The sequence below is a fragment of the Elaeis guineensis genome, chromosome 2 (genome assembly GCF_000442705.2).
Source record: "Elaeis guineensis isolate ETL-2024a chromosome 2, EG11, whole genome shotgun sequence".
NCBI lineage: Eukaryota > Viridiplantae > Streptophyta > Magnoliopsida > Arecales > Arecaceae > Elaeis > Elaeis guineensis.
Window position 1 is genome coordinate 70,662,116 of NC_025994.2, and position 19,568 is coordinate 70,681,683.

General features: G+C 37.3%; 1 protein-coding gene across 1 annotated transcript; it reads left to right on the plus strand.

The window, feature by feature from the left end:
- The first annotated feature begins 1,392 nt into the window (after positions 1-1,392).
- Positions 1,393-17,818, plus strand: LOC105032774 (mitogen-activated protein kinase kinase kinase 5). Its single transcript, XM_010907335.4, has 11 exons — positions 1,393-2,124; positions 4,768-5,397; positions 5,477-5,564; positions 6,174-6,236; positions 6,321-6,484; positions 10,712-10,787; positions 14,192-14,251; positions 15,236-15,355; positions 16,597-16,803; positions 16,892-16,968; positions 17,061-17,818. Exons 1-11 carry the CDS (start codon positions 1,589-1,591, stop codon positions 17,287-17,289), a joined length of 2,250 nt encoding a protein of 749 aa, XP_010905637.1. The 5' UTR covers positions 1,393-1,588; the 3' UTR covers positions 17,290-17,818.
- The last annotated feature ends 1,750 nt before the right edge of the window (positions 17,819-19,568 follow it).

Consider the following 19,568-nt stretch of genomic DNA (forward strand, 5'->3'; position numbering starts at 1 on the left):
CTTTTTGTGCTTCGGATAAGTTCAACCAGTTCATTCCATGCAAGATCATTTCATTTTGCTGCTCCAATGATGGGGCATCTAAGATTGCATCCAACCGACACCATCCTTTTGGTATATTTGACTTATGAATAGACATGTCACAATTATATGGCTTGTTTGTAGGTTTACGCAATTGTGCTATAATCTTGTCTTTCATTGGACAATAGAATTTATTCCTTTTTTAAAGGTAATAGCAAGACTCATTCTAAGTTCGTAGCTATTAAAATCATATAGATTCATATAACAAGAATCTAGGATAACATGCATGCTCCAAACTAAATAAACAAAATAATAATAACTTCATATGGACTAATCTTATTGTTTGCATCTAGTTTTTTCAGTTTCATAATAAAGAAACATGTAACTAATTATATCATATTCCTTTTCGACTGCAATAGCGATTGGCATTATAAATTAAAATCACAGAAACTTGCTTATAAAGTCTGCTCAAACCAAATTAATAACTGTGAAAAAAACAGTAATTATAAATATTTTTAACCTTTTTTTTTTTTCATTTGTAGGATAGGAAAAGATGTTCTTTTCAAAACTTCATGTGTCATTTTTCAATAATTTTGCATGCACTATCATCCCTATATATAGCAAAAAAATATTTGACATTATTGATCTCTAATTAGTCAATTCATTCAACAAGATTTTTCGGCAGGGCATTCTCATTAAATGCTACATTGTTATACGATGAACCTTTTTTTTTTTTCTCTTGCATGATGATTACAAGCTTGGAAAATAAGTTACGCAAGAATACTGTCTAAATCTTGTTTATGAAATCTTTAACAAAATAATTGATCAATCATTAAGCCACAGAAAATAAGCTAGTTCTAGCTAAAACTTCTATTATTTAAAAAATTGAACATCAATTTTGTTCTCAATTTGTATTTCATGAAGTCCCAAAGATAACATAGATGTATATACATATCCATTCTAATGTGTTGGATTATCAGGCTATTGCTTACACAAAACTTGGTATCACTTATAAATTTATTCTTATTTTATTATGCTGCCTCTGTTTTGTTATAACAAAAGCGTAGCAACATGGCATAAATTTCAGCAGAGGCAACCTGACGCACGTGTGTGCACGCATGCCCGGCTCGGTCCGACTCGCCCGGTCCCAGACGGACTGCGCGACGACGCGGTAACAAAGAACGGGAAACCGAAAAGATATTAAACCATTCATTCCTGAGGCCGGTCTAGCGTTGAAAGCCCAGGCGAGCGTAACGGGAGAAGAGAACTGAAAAGGGTGGCGTCGGTTGACCTTCTGTTCAGCTGACTCGCCCTCCCGTACGCCTCAATCCGCGTGGCCAAGCAGAACGGAAAAAAAATAAAACCCAAAGAGAGACAGCGTGGTCGTGTCGTCCCTCCGCCCATGAAGCCCGATCCAGGGCTTCTTCTTCTTCTTCTTTTCGCCCCCAATTCCCCTCCTCCTCTCCTCTTCTTATTCCCATGGCTGGCCGTCCCATTCCCCGCCTAGGGTTAGGGTTCTCGTCCCCTTCTTGATGCGTGAGCCGTGAGCCTACCATGGTCCTCCGCCGCGATGCCTTGGTGGAAGAGCCTTACCAATTCGCCCTCCACCTCCTCACCCCGAAAAAGCTCCTCGTCCTCCTCCACGGCAGCCTCCACCCCGGACTCCCCCCACCGGAGCACTCGCCGCGACGTGGCCTCCTTCTTTAGCCGCCACCAGCAACCCCGCCTCACCCGCCAGCGCAAGCTCCGCCACCCCCGCGACCTCGATATCCACGGAATCGACGGCGGCGCTGCCACCGCCGCTGATCCCCCCGGCTCAGCTAACTCGACCCCGGTATCCCGCTCCTCGAGCAACATCGACTGCGCGCTGCCCTTGCGGTCGTCCTCGTCACCCGTGCTGCCCCAGCCGCTCCCCCTTCCGGAATCCGGGCAGCTGGTGTTTGAGTTCTCGTCTCCGAGCGGTCGCCCCCTGCCTTCCCCCAGAGGGGCTCCGCGCAGACCGGAAGCCGAGGAAGGGAACGGCGCCGCCGCTGCTCCGACTGCGGATTCGTCGCCCCTCATCGAGCCGATCGGCAAGAGGCCTAATTCGGTATCTGTAGCTGGGAGGTAATTGACGATATCATCTCTGTTTCCTGACTGCTTTTCCTTTTTCACCAGCAAGTGCAAATTTTGGAAAGATTCCGTGTTTATCTTGCTTTCTATTCAAATATCTCTCTTGCTTCGGTAATCCAGGGGCTTTTATTGAATCTTGAGTCACAAGATAGGATTAACAAAGAGAGATACTGAAACTATACTTCATATTAGTTCTCTAATTTATTGCTACTTCCACCTTGGATATGAGAGTATTTTTAGCTTACTAGTTTTTATCCTTGCTGTTTCCATGACTCGTGGAAAATGAGTTTTTTTTTTTTTTTTTTTCTTGCTTTTCTCTTTTCCCAATAACATGTTGTTTTTAACACTACAAACTTATATTTTGTACTATACTTTTCTGTTTTGCCTATTTGCAGCCATTTTCTGTTTCATTTGATTTTTGTAGAGGATTTTTGTACAGCTTAAACCTGATAGTATTTGCCTAAATTCTGTCTTTTCCTTTTAAGTTTAACTTAGGGCCAGCTTGGCAGCATTTTGTTCTTTTGTTGTTGTTGCTGTTGTTTCTCAACAAAAATCAGCAAAATCCATGTGGAAGACAGCATTTTGCGCCAAACTTCTGCCAATCTTGCTTCCATTTTGCTGGTTTCCAAAAAGCAATAAATCCTTGCTTTCAATGCCTGTGGAAGATTTCTAAAAGCAATTTGAAAAACTGAAATGGTTTCATCATACATGGGTATAGTCCTTATGTTTTTCTTCTTGGGTGTAAAATGAAAGCAGCACCAAATGGTTCCTTAGTTACCCAGTCTACCTATCATTCTAGAGATCTCTTAAAATTTGTAAAATAAACTAAAGTGCAGTGAATATAAGCAGACTTTAAAGGCTGTTTCAACAAAAGAAAAGGAAAGAAAGGAAAAAACACAAAGTTATCGATAAGAAACTATAAATAGAACATGGTCTGTCAACAAACCAATAGTTGCTACAATTATCACGAATTCATGGAATAATATAAGAAATGTAAACAGGAGGAAGATTCTTTTTTGAATATTAATTCATTTGGGAATAAAAACTAAATAAATGGAAGGAGATTATTTCCGTCTGTTTGTTGTGAAATGGTTTTTCAGACTATATGATCTCTTGGTCTCAAAGCCCAACCTCAAACAGCTAGGGACCTAGGTCAGATTTTACAAGTAGCAACTCCTTGATGGATAATGTAGGCTTCAATGGGTTCAAGGATTGTAGTAAGCATTCTTTCCTAACCTTGCTCTCATCAACAAAATCTTTTCTGTTCCATTTAGGCCATACGGACCAAAAAGTTCGATATAATTTAATACCAGATTCTCATGTACTAGTTCTTTTTCTTCTTACTTCTGGTTTGAACTCACTTATTATAGTTTGAGAACTTTGGATGGCACATGACATGACGTGTTGTTGAGTGGTCCCAACTTCTTAACAATGTGGAGTATGATAAAACCTTGAAGAGAAGTTGATAGGAAGGGGCATTGTGTAGGTTATTGGTTAAGCCTATAATTTAGGTTTTTTTGCAACCGAGGGGAATTGTTTCCTTCTACATGCTTAGGAAGTTGGATAAAGCTTCCCTGCTGCTACACATGTTTTCTAGACATCCTGCAAAGTATCTGGGTTTGCTTGAAGTAGATACTAAGCTGATTCTTCATTCTTCCTATATAACCTACATGTTCAAGAACATACATTGAATCAAACAAGTTAACCCTATACTGTGTAACCATTTAGTTAAAAAACTGCCCTTCTAATATCATCCATCTATTGTGGATGAACTTCTACATTTGTCCCATTATCCAAAAGAATGGTAAAATATACTAATATGTAAATGAATATTTGGAAGTCTGCCTCCAAAAACTTCAACCCATATTTTTAGACAACCAAATTAAATTTTGCTAGATTGTATGAACATTGGGTTTGCTGAATAGAAATAGGTGGAGATTTGCAATAGACTATCCTTTTTTAAGAATATTTTCATTACTTGTGTTACTGTGGATTCACAATTCACAATGTATGTTCTGCATTTTAGATCCTTTGCATGATGTACTTGGAACTTTGATGCGGCAGGTGGAAAATTTTTGCCTATAATACATAGGAAACATTGCAACTTCCAAGTGAATTGTTCAATGCTTTTTGGCAATAAACTTGATATTCAGTTGAGCCTACTAAATTGATTTTTTTTTTTTAAAATAAGGTAATGCATCAGCCATTACTGTGTTTCTAAGAACAGCGTTACTGTTATTTACATGTTTACTTGCCAGTTTGACCTTTTTTTTCCCTTAATAGTGGCCCGTTATTTGTGATTTTCATTTGGTGTTTTCATGTGTGTACATGTGGTTGTACAATCTTGCAAGAAGTTCTCAGAGCTGAGTTATTTTGATCCCGGAAAATTCTTCGGCAATTATTTGTTCTTGCAGTGTCTGTTTATGCTGTTAATGATACTTTTGCTGTTCAACAATTAGTTTGTAATTTGAATTTGATAAATATGGGTTTCTGGAGTGCATATAGAAAAATATGCAGTTGTCACAGATTAACCATATCTTCTTCAATGATATTCAGAAAATATTGAAGAAGATTATTGTTGGTTATACTTTAATATATATGATAACAGAAAATTAACCTGATATATCCTTATTTCAGTGGGTTGGCCAACCATATCGCTCGCTTAAATCTGGAGCAAAATGATATACCATTAAATGGATCTGCTTTTAGCCATCATAAGAAGGTGTTCCAAGATCCAAATTCTTTTGACGCTGGGAAATTCATGTTAAATATACCTGCTAAAAGTGCTCCAAACAGTGGGTTTTCAAGTCCTGTACGTAGTCCTCGAAGATTGAGCAATGTGGACATTTCCACTACTGGAATTGTCTCTCAAGGTTTGCAACACTGGTCATCTCCAGAGATCCCTTCAATAGATATGACAATTTTTTCTCCCCAAGCTTCCCCCGAGAAAATTATTAGTAGTCCTGACCGCTCGCCGCTTCATAGTCCGGCAAGGAAAAGTCCTGTTTTGAGACCAAGAAATCCTAGTGCACCTCCATCACCATTGCATTCGAAGATGTTCCCAGACAATCCTGTCACATGGCATGAAAGTAATAATGTCAGCGTCCATCCTCTGCCCCTCCCTCCAGGAGCTCCAGCTCCTTCACCATCAAGTTTTGTTCATCAGACTGCAGCAAAACCTGAGGTATCACGGATGACGGGTCAGTGGCAGAAAGGCAAACTTATTGGAAGTGGTACGTTTGGGAATGTTTATGAAGCCACCAACAGGTATGTGATACCATGTTTGATGAGCTGTGGGCCCTGTTTTCTGCTGTTCTAACACAAACAATGTGATCTTCTTGAACAGGCACACTGGAGCTTTATGTGCGATGAAGGAGGTCAATATAATTCCTGATGACTTCAAGTCTGCCGAATGTTTAAAACAGTTGGAGCAGGTTTGGTCTTTCTATCATCCTATTGATACCCTGAAATGGATGCATTGGTTTTCTCATGTGGGGTAAAGTGCATTCTGTTGTCAAATATTTGTTGGCCATGTATATATTAGATCATTTTTTTTTCAGTGTCCTTGAGAAGAATACATCAAATTTGAAGAGTAAAAACAAAGGAAAAAATCAGCAGATCGAAAGTCTAAATAATAGAGATCTTTTTATCCTCTATTTTTCACTTCACTTGTCTTTTTTGACTTTTTCTTTTTGCACTGGTCTGTATGAACTATTTTAGTTGAGTATCCATGCATATTTGCATGCATGTGGTCATTCTAGCACAAATTCATAAACTTATGCCATCTCAGGGTCATGTGCTTGATTGTGCATGGATATGTCATTCTCTTCAACGTGCTTATCATGTTGATTTTATTCTAGGTTGTCGTGTCACCCATCTGACTTCTTTATTAGCTTCTGTATATGGAGTTGTTATCTTTCTCTTATATTGTTTTGACTATTGAGGATATAAGTTTATAAATCTTGTCCAGCATTTTTTAGTGATTTCGCTGGTCTGGTGTTGGTCTTCAACCTACTGATTTGTCTCTATCCTTTGTTTCGCAGGAAATAAAATTTCTTAGTCAATTTAAGCACCCAAATATCGTGCAGTACTATGGGAGTGAAATTGTGAGATTTTTTTTGGGATGCATGTGAAGCTCTGTTGATAATTATTAAATGCCAATTAATAGATGCACTTTTGTATATATGCAGATTGAGGATCGCTTTTACATATACTTAGAGTATGTTCATCCTGGTTCAATCAATAAGTATGTTCGTCAGCATTGTGGAGCTTTGACAGAATCAATGGTTCGCAATTTCACTCGTCATATTCTTAATGGGTTGGCGTACTTGCACAGCAAAAAGATAATGCACAGGTTCTTATCTCCATTGTGAAGTTAATATATGCTTTTATTGGTTTGCATCATTAAATCATCCTTCTATTCACATTAGACAACTTAACAGTTGCATGAGATGTAATGTTTCACTGTGGATCTATGGAGGTCTCTTTCTCTACAGTGTGCTTTCCATTTTACGATTTTTTGCAGAACTTCATAGTAATTATTATAGGTGATTGCTAGATTTTCTAGAGTACTCTTGTATTGCTTGCTTTAATGAATCATTATATCTGGAAGCTAATAAATTATATGCACCCCTGGCATTTATCTGTAGTGAAAGATAGTTTACATTTTAGGTAAGCTGTATTATATTATATTTGATCAATAGAACATCAGGAAGTATAGTTTGAACTTGGAAGAATTCAAAAGCAATCATGAAATATATTCATCATGAAATATATTCTTTCTCATGTTTCTGGCAGGTTTTGATATAAAAACAAGCACACAAATATAGACAAAGAAAACAGTGAAATTCCTTACAATGTTTCTTTTGAAGCACGGTATTTGAACGTACATGTCTGAGGTCTATGTAAATTGCCAATTGACCTTGTTGCTTATAAATTAAGAACTAATGGCAGCTGGTATTCATATTTTCGCTGTAAATGCTGAATTCATAAATATTTTGAAAGGGTTTGTTTATGCAACTAATCCACTTCATTGCTCTCTTATGGACCTTTTTGGCTTGAAGTTTCTACTTGTCAACATGAGTAAAAAAAAAATTAGGCATAAAAACTCATTTACTTATTTTGTTGCTTCCTAATTTCTCTATAACATGATTTAAAGCTCCACTTAAAACTTCAAACCCGAAACATTTCAATTTCATCTAGAGCCAACCTAAAAGGGTTGGATTTTGATGTCTGAAACTGACCAGGGTCGACCTCATTTTGAGTCTTTCATGCCATCTTTTTAATCATTGCCTTTTCTTTTTTCTTGACACTTTTCTTTAAATTCCACTTAGATTTTGCCAGTTTGAAAATATTTAGAAGTACTCCATTGCGATATCCTAAAGAGATTTAGAGGGAAAATAAAGTTTAGTTTTGACTACTTTTTTTTTTTACAGAAATGCAAATGAAGTAAGAAATGACATATTACAACATTTTATATTTAAAACGTGTTTTGGACCATCTTAATGTGAAATTAACGAACAATATATCCAGCAGTTTGAAATGAGTGCACTCTAAAATGATGCCTAATGTATTTACTTGTCTTAGTTTGCTTTCTTTGTTTTCTAATTGAGTTCCTAATTCTAGCTGACATTTTTTATATGTATATATTTTCAGTAAATGGAAAGTGACAGGTTTTTTTCAGTATTGCTGAGAGCCAAAACTGATATTGATTTTTGAAACTTGTTTCTGATTTTTTATTCTTTTTTTAAAAAATCTGTGTCGAATTCTAACTTAAGGGGAAATAGTGTTTGCATGCCCTAATTTAGGCATAATTGGATTTGAAATTTTGTTTTGGAAGCCACTGTGATTATGCTTCAAAGTTGATTGAAATGGAATGGGCATGTATAATGAAGATTTGAGGGGCTCCAATAAAGGGAGTTACTTCAATTTGTGTTGGAGGATGCAAAGAAAAGAGTGGAAGACCTAGGGTAACATGGATTGAGATTGTGATTTGTGAGAAAAGATAAGGGAAAGCTTGAAATAACATTTGAAATGGCCCTAAAAGGAAAAAGGAATGCTTGGCGAATGAGTATCCAAAAAGCTGACCCCAAATAGCCGGGATAAGGTTGGATGGTTGTGGTTATGATCATAGGTTTGTGTTTAGAAGTAGCTTTGCATTAGTTATAACAAGGTTTCATGGGTATTAGATGTTTTTGATTGTGGGAATGGGAAGCCTATGGTTGTCTTTGGTTCATGAAGATTTGAAATTGCCATATTTCAAATTAGATTCAGTCTAGGGGTAGGTTTGGAGCACAATTTATGATAGAGCACACCTCTTTTTGAAATGAAGTTGATATCTGAAAATTAAATATGGAAATTTTAGCTTTTCATCTTCTTCATCAAATAATATCGTTAATGAGATACTAATACTCCCTCTCGAGGTTCGCCATCTCAATACTGGATCCTGTACCAGTATCATCCAATTATAATGTCAGTACATGGTTCGGTACGGTATGAGACAGCATACCGAGTATCGATAATTGGTACAGTATGTCCAGTATGATGTGGTACTGACCGGTGTGGCAAACTTTGCTTCCTCTAGTGGAGCAAATCCATCATAGCACTGCCTCGGGAAATTGGTGTGAAGCAGAATTTTAAAAGTGGCTGAGGAAAATACTCTAGATTATGATCTTATTCTTCCTAGCTTATCATATTACCACTATTTATGTGCTGATATTTGATTTCAGAGAGCAACTTCAAACCCTAGAAGAGATATAAGGATTGTTTTTGCAATAACACTCGTCATCAGAAGTGAGGATTTTCTTGAAATAACTGTGGGTGCATAAAGTTTATATGTTTTAAATGTTTTATGGTTGCTGGGGCTATGGATCAGCATGCTAAAATCTTCAATGTTTTAGAACAAGTGAAATAAATTTCCAGATCTGATTTCCTCTCCTGAGTTAGTGAATCAAATTGAAGGTCATTCTTAGATTGTATCGATCTTGCTTGCCTTAGTCAGGATAACAAACTAGGCTTGGATTGAGTTATGTTTAGGCTTAGGCTTGAAGCTGGCTCAAATTAGGCTGAAGTGTATAATCTGATCCCTGGCTGATGCTGTAAAGAGAGGGGAAGGGATGGCAGGAGATTAGGAGTGGCAAAATCTCATCCTACTTTTAAAAGAATAACTCATGACAATATAGAAATTGTGCCCAAAATTTTTCTGGAAGAAAAATATTGTTTTAATCTAAAACCAGATTGCTTTCAGTTATACAAATTCGAACGTTGTGGGTCTTCACTGTAGGGCTTTAAAATCAGGTCAAAATCAGGCCAGTTCCAGATGTATATTCAGAAAATTCTTGTCCTTACTATAATACTTATAAACTGGATTAACACTCGGTGTTGTGTGGTTCTATAAATTTAGACAAGCTAGTTCTTACCTTTGGGCTTCAGGTTCAGGTCAAAGCCTGGTCAGTTCTTGGTTGACTAAGTTGAAAACATACCATAGTTATATCTTTGGTCTACATTTTTTTTTTGGTTTGTGCAGAGCATAGTGTTTAGGCTAAAATTCAGCCAAACTGAGTCATGTTTGTGCTGACTAAGTTAAAACTGGATTTCAGCGTAAATTGTTGTCTGAAATTTGGGTCTTGATCGGGGTCAGATCAAGTAGAAACCTGTAATTCTAAGCTCTAGTTCAATCCAAACTTGCATGTTTACTGTTCCTGCAGGAGAGAGCATCTATGGTGAGTGGTTATGGGTGGGTGGCTGGTGAAAGCTTGTCAGAGAGGAGTTATGAGCTGGGTTGCCTTAGGTGTTTATCATTAGATTCAGGCAGTGGCGGCTTGAGGGAACATGTTAGGCACACTAGCAGGTCGGTGCACCCGCATACCAGGTGGGCATGTTCAGACCCTTGACAAAACTATGAAGTATGAACCCAATTGGAGCATGAGGGGTGAGTTTATTCTTTAGTAACTTCCAAAACCTCATATTGAGCACGAACAGTGAGTTTGTTTCTTGTAACTTCCAAAACCTCATATTGGACTTGAAGATCAAGCAAAAACTTTGGCCCATTCCATGTGTTTTCATGAGAGTGACTGTGTGCTGGAATTTGTCAGCTGTAATATGAAAACTTGTATATATTGATAAGGGAACCATGAATAATGGATTCATTGCCTCTGCAATACTCCATTTCTGATAAGTCAATCAGCGACTTTGCACTGATTGTTGGATATGAGCATCTTACCATGCAAACTTGTCTTTCTGTGATTATATTATCATAACTGAAAATATAGCCCTGATGAAGACGGATGGTTCATTGTTATAACTGATTTTGATTTATTCCACATCAACATGCAAAAAAAAAGAATCTTAAACATATTTGGTGTTTTGTTACTATTTGTTATTTCTGAATACAAGTACTCTTCATCTACATATTTTTGTCAATCCCCTTCTTTTGGTTGCTTGATATGATTATGCTAATCCATTGAAATCACAAATTTTCTTTTTTGCAATTATGCTTACATTGTAAAATTGGAGTTTTTATTCAAATATTTGAATTTAGATGTAAATGTTGGTATCATAAATTAGTGGCTGCCTCTTGCAGGGACATCAAAGGTGCAAATTTGCTTGTAGATGTGAACGGTGTTGTTAAGCTTGCTGATTTTGGGATGGCAAAACATGTGAGTGTTACTATTTGATTTTAAAAGGCACAATTATACTTGTATATCATGATTCCCCTCTCTCTTGCTATTGTTATTGCTGTTTCTCTATTTTCTAATGTATGTTTCTTGGGCATACATCTTGTTGCATTTTCATTGAATTACCCTATAGACAATAATGTGTCGATCACCATTCATAATCATGTCATAAGGAAAACATTGTGGTAATTTGTGATGTATGCATATTTATGTACGCATTTTTATTTAGCTACTCATGCATATGAACATATATACAATTGCTTTCTTCGAAATAAAGTTTGGTTCTCAAAACCATTTTCATGGATATCTCATACTTAAATCTGAAATTTTTCCCTCTACCTTTTTTTCTGGGTAACTTAACCACAAACCTTAAAGCAACTCTGAAATGAACTAGGACTTGTCCCAGTGGTCATACCCCTTTGCATTGCAACTAAAGCTTTGGCTTTGAATCTTGGCTGGTGCATCCCAGGTAGAAGGACCTAGCAAGTATAGTGTGGGTGAGTGACCCTCTATCTCTCTCTTGAGGCAAAAAAAAAAACTTTGACTATCATTTAAACATAAAAGAAAAAGATCGTGGTGATTGTTATTTGATTGTGCTTGTTTAATTCGTTGACTCATGCATGTGCATATAGGTACTTTTGTACAGGATCCCAATGTTTTTAGGGAATGTAGGCAGGTAATCAAGGGCTGTCCAGTGCGTAGGCACTGGTGGGGGGCCCTAGAGGTCAAGGGCCAGACAAGATAGCTGTATTCAGAGCATAAGGTGGGCAGCTAGGCATCCCTAGCTAAAGTGGCAGCCTAGGTGGGCCATATGGGCTGTTTGTTGAAACGCTGCTGGACTGTCATTCTTATGGTCATTGATTCAATGGCATTTAGATGTTTTCATATTTGTTGAAATTTTTATTCTAAAGACAGGTGACACGAATTTGTTGATAAAGTGAGAAAAATGTGAGCTAGTATTCTCATGTCTCTGGTTATCCTAAAAATTATTGGTTGCAGAATAATGAATTTCTGGGTAGTTATCAATTTATTTATGCTTTGATAGTTGGAGCATAATTAATTAACAGCATTGGAATTCATGCATTTCCTTGATTATGTGACAAATATGTGAAGGTTTGTTTACTGATTTACGGTTCCTTAAAGGGTTTTTGAAAATGCTTTTCTATTAATTAGAATTTTTTTCAGGTTGGTAAGAAAATTATCCATCAGTCAAAATTCATTTGGATGCTACCTTTTCTTTTATTGATCAAAAAAGGTAGGGGGCTGATAATTCGAGGCCACTTCAGAGGGTGTTCACTTGTCTCCTGGATAAAAGTTATTTGGCAAAGATGTTGTGTTTCTAGTTATCTGCATGGCTATGCTTTGATTCTGAACTTCTATCACGGACCTTTTCTCTAGATAGCTTAACCTTAAACCTTAACATGAGAAGCCTTATGTCACTCTATTTTAGATTTTTTTACTTTCTACGTCAAAATATGATTCATATTTGTTTGAGAACCTTTTGATTAGCTCTCTAGCTGGTATCCATGGCCTTTTCTCTAGATGGCTTAGCCTTAAATCTTAACAAGAGAAGCTGTATGTCACTCTACTTTGGAATTTTCACTTCTAGATCAAATTATGATTCATATCTGTTTGAGAACATTAGACCAGCTCTCTGCCTGGTATTGACCTCCGTGAAAAGGTCCCAAATTCTTCATTACTGCAGTTTTAGGCAAGAGAAGGGCCTCGAGTGAAAAAAAGGTTGCTTGATGGACAGGAAACCTAAATGTTTTGATTGCCTAAGTTGAGCTGATATAACCAATGTTCAGAAACTCAGTTCAAACATTGACACCTTCTGTTGTCTTGGTTGCAGGTCAGCAGTTCAATAGCGGGCTGACTGTGGGCTGAGCCATGGACCTGTAACATCATAAATGAATAAAATAAATAAGTATTTATTTCTAACAATTAAATATGTGAATAAACATGGATTAAAAGTCATAATAACAATTTTATTATGTATGTAACTTTTGTACTTTAAGAACAATAGAATCTCATAACTTGTTTTTGCAAAAGAAAAAAAAAAAGATATGCATTAATATCTACCTAAATACCCTTTAAGTAACTTGGGATGGCAATGATGATGAAGAGGGCTGGGAACTTGGGATGACAGCTTTACCAACCTCATCTTGAAGAGTGAAGTGGTAAACTAATTTTTCATCTTTTTTTTGTTTTTCTCAACAACTTTAAAATAGTTGATCTGGAAGGGTTGAAACTGGGTTGACCTGTGTGGGTTGTGTGGTTGGACTGCCTAGGTCAATGAGTTGCATGGGTTTTGGGATTTGTGGGTTGGGGATGGACCCACTCCTATGGAGTGCCATTTCGATCGTTCCAGGAGGTTTGCTCGCCGGGTTTAAAACACATGTATGTAACCTGATAGGAACCTTCTACAATTTTTCTAAGCACCAGAAAAATGTAGATTAAGAAGAATTTGAAATGCATATGATGTCCAAATCAAAATGAGAACATTTCTTTTCCATGTCAACTTCAGAGTGGAGAAAGATGTCAGAAATGAAATATTTAATCTTGATGAGTAGGGGACTGATGGACTGATGCTTTTGTCTTTTCCTTAAGAAATTTAAGTGTTTCTCAATGAGAGATAAGAGTAAGCCTCTGGTGGAAAAATACATCTTCATGTTTACTGTGCCCCATACTTGCTATACCTGAATTGTACAAGTTCCATCATTATGTAGGGCTTATGATAACTGTGCACTCCACTATATTTTATTGCTACCAAGAGGAGTTTATATATCTAAATTGGAAGGACCTGTTGTTTAATAAGAATGGCCTGGATCACTTGATTGATGTGAAATTCAGTCCACATGTCTGTGAAGAAGTTTGCCTCACTGATTCATTTTGGCTTGAGTTATATTGAGGTGCATTGAACCAAAATCCCAATGGTTGCCAACCCTCTTTGGTTAACAATGTTAACATTCCCTATGCAATCACTGGCTAGGGTTGGTAAAGATTACAAATGCACTGTACCACAAAAAAAAGATTACAAATGCACATGGGCACTCCTACTTTGTTCTATATGACAGGACATCTGTTAGGAGCTGAATAAATTGATTTGCAAGGTTTTTGTTAGTTTCTGTCAATTGCACATCATGATATGGAGCTGCTATTGTTTTTTCTGTGCTATGCTGTGGATACCACCTTAATCTGCAGAGTGCCTATTTGCTCCTTCCATATTCTTTATCTTAATTTTTATAATTACACTTGTCCCAATTGAAGAAACATATGTTCCCACTTTGATCATGCACTTAATTTTTTGCATTTTTCACTAAAAAATTTGTTTAGGTATACTATTATGACTGGCACTTTGTTGATTCACTTTTATTATCGATCAGTTGAGTGGAGCGGCAGCGGTACTTTCGCTTAAGGGGACACCACATTGGATGGCTCCAGAGGTACTTCTTAGTCATGCCTAGTATAATATCATCTTCTGTTGCTAGTGCTTGACATGACATGAATAGCCTCTTGTTTCTATTTTTAAAGGTCCTTATCCATAAAAATAACCATCTAGCTTTTATCCTAGTATTTAGGGTCACCTTTACAGGTCCAAATTTGGGTCCATTTCATGCCTCTTGATATTTGACAAGCTGTCAACTTGATGTCAGTCCACCTTTCTTATTCAATCTTGGGATAGGCCATGACAGTGTTATGTTTTGAAGATTGTTATCTGATTTAGTTTATTGTCAATTGTAATACATTCTGTTGAAACTAATGCATGTCTTCTTTTTTATTATTTAAAAAATCTATTTGGCCTGAATGATTGTACTCCAAATGTTTATGACTCATTAAGCTTCCCTATCATATGAGGCATATCCTAAGCCAGAATATATAACAAGATATGTTCTGAAAAACCTTTTCGTGGAAAGGGCCTTTGCACCCATACTTAGTTTGGAATAATTTGTTAGTTCAGATATACTCAAGACAAGGCAGTGAAAAAACTGTATTGATTGCAGGCATGTGTAAATTAGAAGAGAGGCTGGGGTTTTTGCATAGTGGTTAAGAAAGAGGGAAAATCTTAATTACCATGGATGAAGGTTGCATGGAAGGATTTTTTTTGCAGAAACCAATAGTGACATCCACTTAACCTATTATAGAGTTTGGATTCAGAATTCAATAAAGCAAAGCCCAAAATAGTTTATACAAAGTTTTTTTTGGGTATTTTTTATAGTCTGCGATTTTCTTTCTTTCTTCTTTTTTTTTTGGCTTGTTTCTTCATTTCTTTCTCTTGTCTGGACTATGGTGTTCTGTGCTTGAAGTCTTGTACTCATCTCTTTTTTTTTCCTCTTTAACATATCAAGTTGAAGGAGCTGGCTCCTCCCTTTGTTAAAACATTGCCTTTATATTTATAGAATACTCACTTGCCCTTTCCTCTATTGCAGGTGTTGCAGGCTACAATGAACAAAGATATTGGTTATGATCTTGCTGTTGACATATGGAGTTTGGGCTGTACAATAATTGAGATGTATACGGGGAAACATCCTTGGAGTGGTCTTGAAGGGGTAAGTACATTGGTAGTGTTAGCTGCTAGTTATTTATCAAATATTATTCAGATTAATTTGACTATACCAGTTGTGCTGATAATTTTTCTTTCTTCTTTTTTTTTTTTTTTTCTCTTTTTGATGTTTTAGATTCAGTATGAACTGTCTATACTGGTACTGTACTGAAAGTGTACCATCCTAATGGCAAATGATGCTAGTTTTGGTAACAATATTTAAAACCTTATTTCTAACTTTGTAACAAATGGAATCACTTGCTTGAGGTTCAACTTCCACTTTAATCTTGTTCGTGCTAGCGCTGGCTTGCTAGTGCTTCCAGTAGAACCTTTTGTCAAGCTTTTTGTCTTGCATTCCTGTATGGTGAATGTCAATATTAAAACTTTTATTCTCACTTTATGCAATTTATGTATTATTTGTTCATAAATGTTTTACAATTTGTTATACCCAATATTACTTTTTCACCAAAGAGTTCAACCTCAAATTTTTGAGAGGTCCAATTACTCTCGGATGCTCACACCCCCGTCAATTTGCTGCTTTGTGGCTGCTGCACATACTTATCATGTAAAGCATATGGCAGCATAAGCCAAAATACATCAACCCTATAATGGTATTGTCACCCTATCCATGAATTACATATTGTGGAGTTGGTATCTTTAGAGTAGAGACGCGGGACTGGGCCTGTATTTACCTGCAGGGGGCAGGTCGGACATCTTTCTGAACATTGTTCCAAACAGACCCTTATAATACTTACGTACTTAAAATATCTCTAGCAAGCTCAATAAATTTTGAACGTACCATATGCTTTCACGACAATTCTTTGATTTCATGCCTTGGAGAAAATACTGTACTGTACTAACGCATTCATGAATAATGCCCTGCTTTGTGCCACGGACAATGCTTTGAGCTAATGGAAGGGAACCAAAGACACCATAATGTTATGACTCTTGCATGCATATAAAAATATTCATAGCATATTATGCATATTCGTGTCATACAAATATAGGCAGCATGTTTGACACCCATCAAATAATCACTTTATATTCATTCTAATATATTCAAAAAAGTCCTTTTTTGTTCTGTCAACACTGACTTGCCAGCATGTTAGATCAAATTGGATCCAATGATGAATGTCTATGTTGTAAAACTATGGGAGTACTTATCGGTTATCCATGTATGTTTGTTTTAAATGCGCCTCATTTTTCCTTCTGAGTATGAATTCTTTATTCTACTTATAATGACTACAGCCAGCAGCTATGTTCAAGGTCTTACATAAAGATCCACCTATTCCTGAAACATTGTCCTCTGAGGGTAAGGACTTTCTTCAGCGTTGCTTTCGTAGGAATCCAGCAGAAAGGCCAACAGCAAACATGTTGCTTGAACATCCTTTTATACGGAACTCCCACCATTACAACCTTCATGGCTCCATTGAGGCATTTCCAGGAATTAAAATAGTAAGTCTCAACATTTATCATTTGTCCTACCATTAGGCATCCTTCTCAGTTCTGGTTATGTTAAAATACATCCATCCAACTTTTGCAGGATACCACGTATGGTTCAAGAGATAGAACCACCTCAAAAAGTGACTCGTGCATGAATGCAAAGCGGGCATCTAATGGGTAAGCTGGTAGCAGTGATGTTACATTGTGAGATTCACCTTTTTAGGCCATCCATATGCGAACTTATCTGTGTACGATTTTCTTGCAAACAGCGAGGCTAGCCATTCTTGTCCTGAAACTTCTGAATCAGCAGCCTCCAGTCCCTTGCCTTATTCCAACTCTGAGTTTGCATCAGGTTTCTCCCCACCTCATCCAAATTACATTGGGCCAAATCTGCCTGGCTCTACAACAAAGGTTTTGAATGGTACCCAATTGGCTGGTGGCAGCTTTCAGCCACATGTGTTACCCAAGCCTCACGGAAAGGAAGTTTTGAAACTCTGATTTTGGCTGGTTGTATTCCTCTCAGAATCAAAAGAAGGTGCTTTGAACAGTATCCAGATTTGGGAGGCTGGCAGCCACGTGACAAAGGCCATTCAATTCTTTTAAGGGCTGAGTTGTATGGTTGGGAATGAATACCATCATGCCCTCTGATTTTTCTCCCGCTGCCTTTTTCACTTTTGCAACTCTGCTTGGAGAGTATTAATTCACATAACTACGAGGGTACGGGAGGTTATTCATCCTGCAAATTGGCCTCGCTTGAGCTGGTTACTCTTTATATAATGTTGGACAGGGGAGATAGGGAGCCATTTGTTGTACACTACTGTTGCATTGAAGAACTTCATCAAGGGCTGAAGTTCAATGTCCAGGGACACGTTGATCACATTAGTGTGTATGTAGTTTCCGAATCAAAAGTCAGTTGTAGATAATCTTAGCCCCTCATTGTATGTTCTTGGTGAACTACTTTTTCACTAATTATTGCCAGTAAATCGAGGTGTTACAGTCATCAATACAAGTTCCTTAACAAATTTAATCATGGGTTTACAAAAAGCCTGTCATCATTTTGCTTCACTAGGGGTTATACTTTCCATGCGCAATAAATTGCTTTTTTTCCAGGAAACTAAGGTGATTTCAAGGATGCATTCAACCTAACCTTAACAACATTGCTGGAACATACAATTTTGAATGAGTTGCTGGAGAATGAAACTGGATGCTAAGAGAAAACATTTCATACAAGACAAATCAGATGATCCGCATGTAAATCTGAGAGCCTGTGTATGTTGCATTAGCTTCACACCCGCAGCATCAGCAGGCAGGATTATTCTTTTCGACTGAACCAAGCATTATTTCAGATTTTGCTACATCATACAGATCATAGAATTTCACTGCTGAAGTTGATGCAAGAGATTACACTAGGATGGTAGCACTGATGTCTTTAGCTTCTGCAATCCATTTGTATATGCTTATATTTTCATCAAAGCATATTTTCCCCCAAGGATGTGTCTAAGAGCTGGCCTCATATTCAAATAAGGTAAAACTTTGTATATCTGATGCAGCCAATAAGAGCCATCCGCTGAAGCCCAGCCTTAGGAAAGCTCAGAAGGCTACAACACTGTCCAAAAAAAAAAGGTACACAAATTTCATCAGAAGCTAGCTAGCGTTAAGTCTGATCTTATCACTTCAAGTGTCAGCTAGCTTTATTCGGCATTGCTCAAGTCAGACAGCAGTTTGAATCACAGTTGAAAATCAGAGCTGACGTCAAGAGTGTATTTGGCCCAACATTTTTCTTTCTTGTTCTGTAATTTGCTTAGATTTGTGTCCTAATCAAATCCTGCAGGTATGTACGGAGTTCAATCCACTGGAAAGACCTAATTTTTTGAGTGCCACATCTACATTACCAACTCAACAAGAATGAGCTAAGAGTGTAAGACCTCACTGATGACTGATAGTTGGAGCTGACAATCACAAATAACATGCAATGCCAACTCTATTGTGGGATCAGCTATTAAGATTCGATGATGTTGACTCAGCGAAAAGCTTGATTTGAAGTGAGAGCGTAGGAATACCGACTCTCCTAGGCAGTCCTCTGACATCCCTTTGTAGCAATATTTCTCACCTTGAGCCTACTAGTTTCCAACACTATCACACCCCTATGATTTATTGTGATTGTGCCTCCACCTAATAATTTTTTAGCCACTAGGTTGCATGCTTCAAAACATAGCAGAAAAACTCCCATCGTTAGCCTGAATCAGTGCTTGCAAAAGAAATCATATGATCATAATGTGTATACATGGAAAGAGTAGTCTTTTTCATTCAACTGGTGTAAGAAAAAGAGGAAGCTGTGGGCTTGCAAAAACCATCTTTGGTCCAACCACGACAACGATGAGAACGGAATTGGAAGTCAAAATTCCAGAGTAGCACCTACCTGGTACGGCACTGGAATTGCTTGGCATCACAAGGGGAAGAAATTTGTACTCAAATAAGGAGAGTTGGCATCACAAAGCCCGTGACAGGTGCCCGCAAACGTATGTGACATACATGTTGGACGTCATCAGATCTGCCATTACACCATGAAAACAAAATCCATAACCTTAGCAAATCTGCTATGCTGGTATAAGCCACACATTGGTATCATACCCATACAAAAACCAGAAAGTTGGACATGCTTACCTCAAACATCTATGCTCGATATTGCTGGGATTTTTTTTTGAATAATTTTTTAATATATATTTCCAAAAATACACCGTCTCTAACTTATTTTTCAGAATATTGTCTCCGCATGA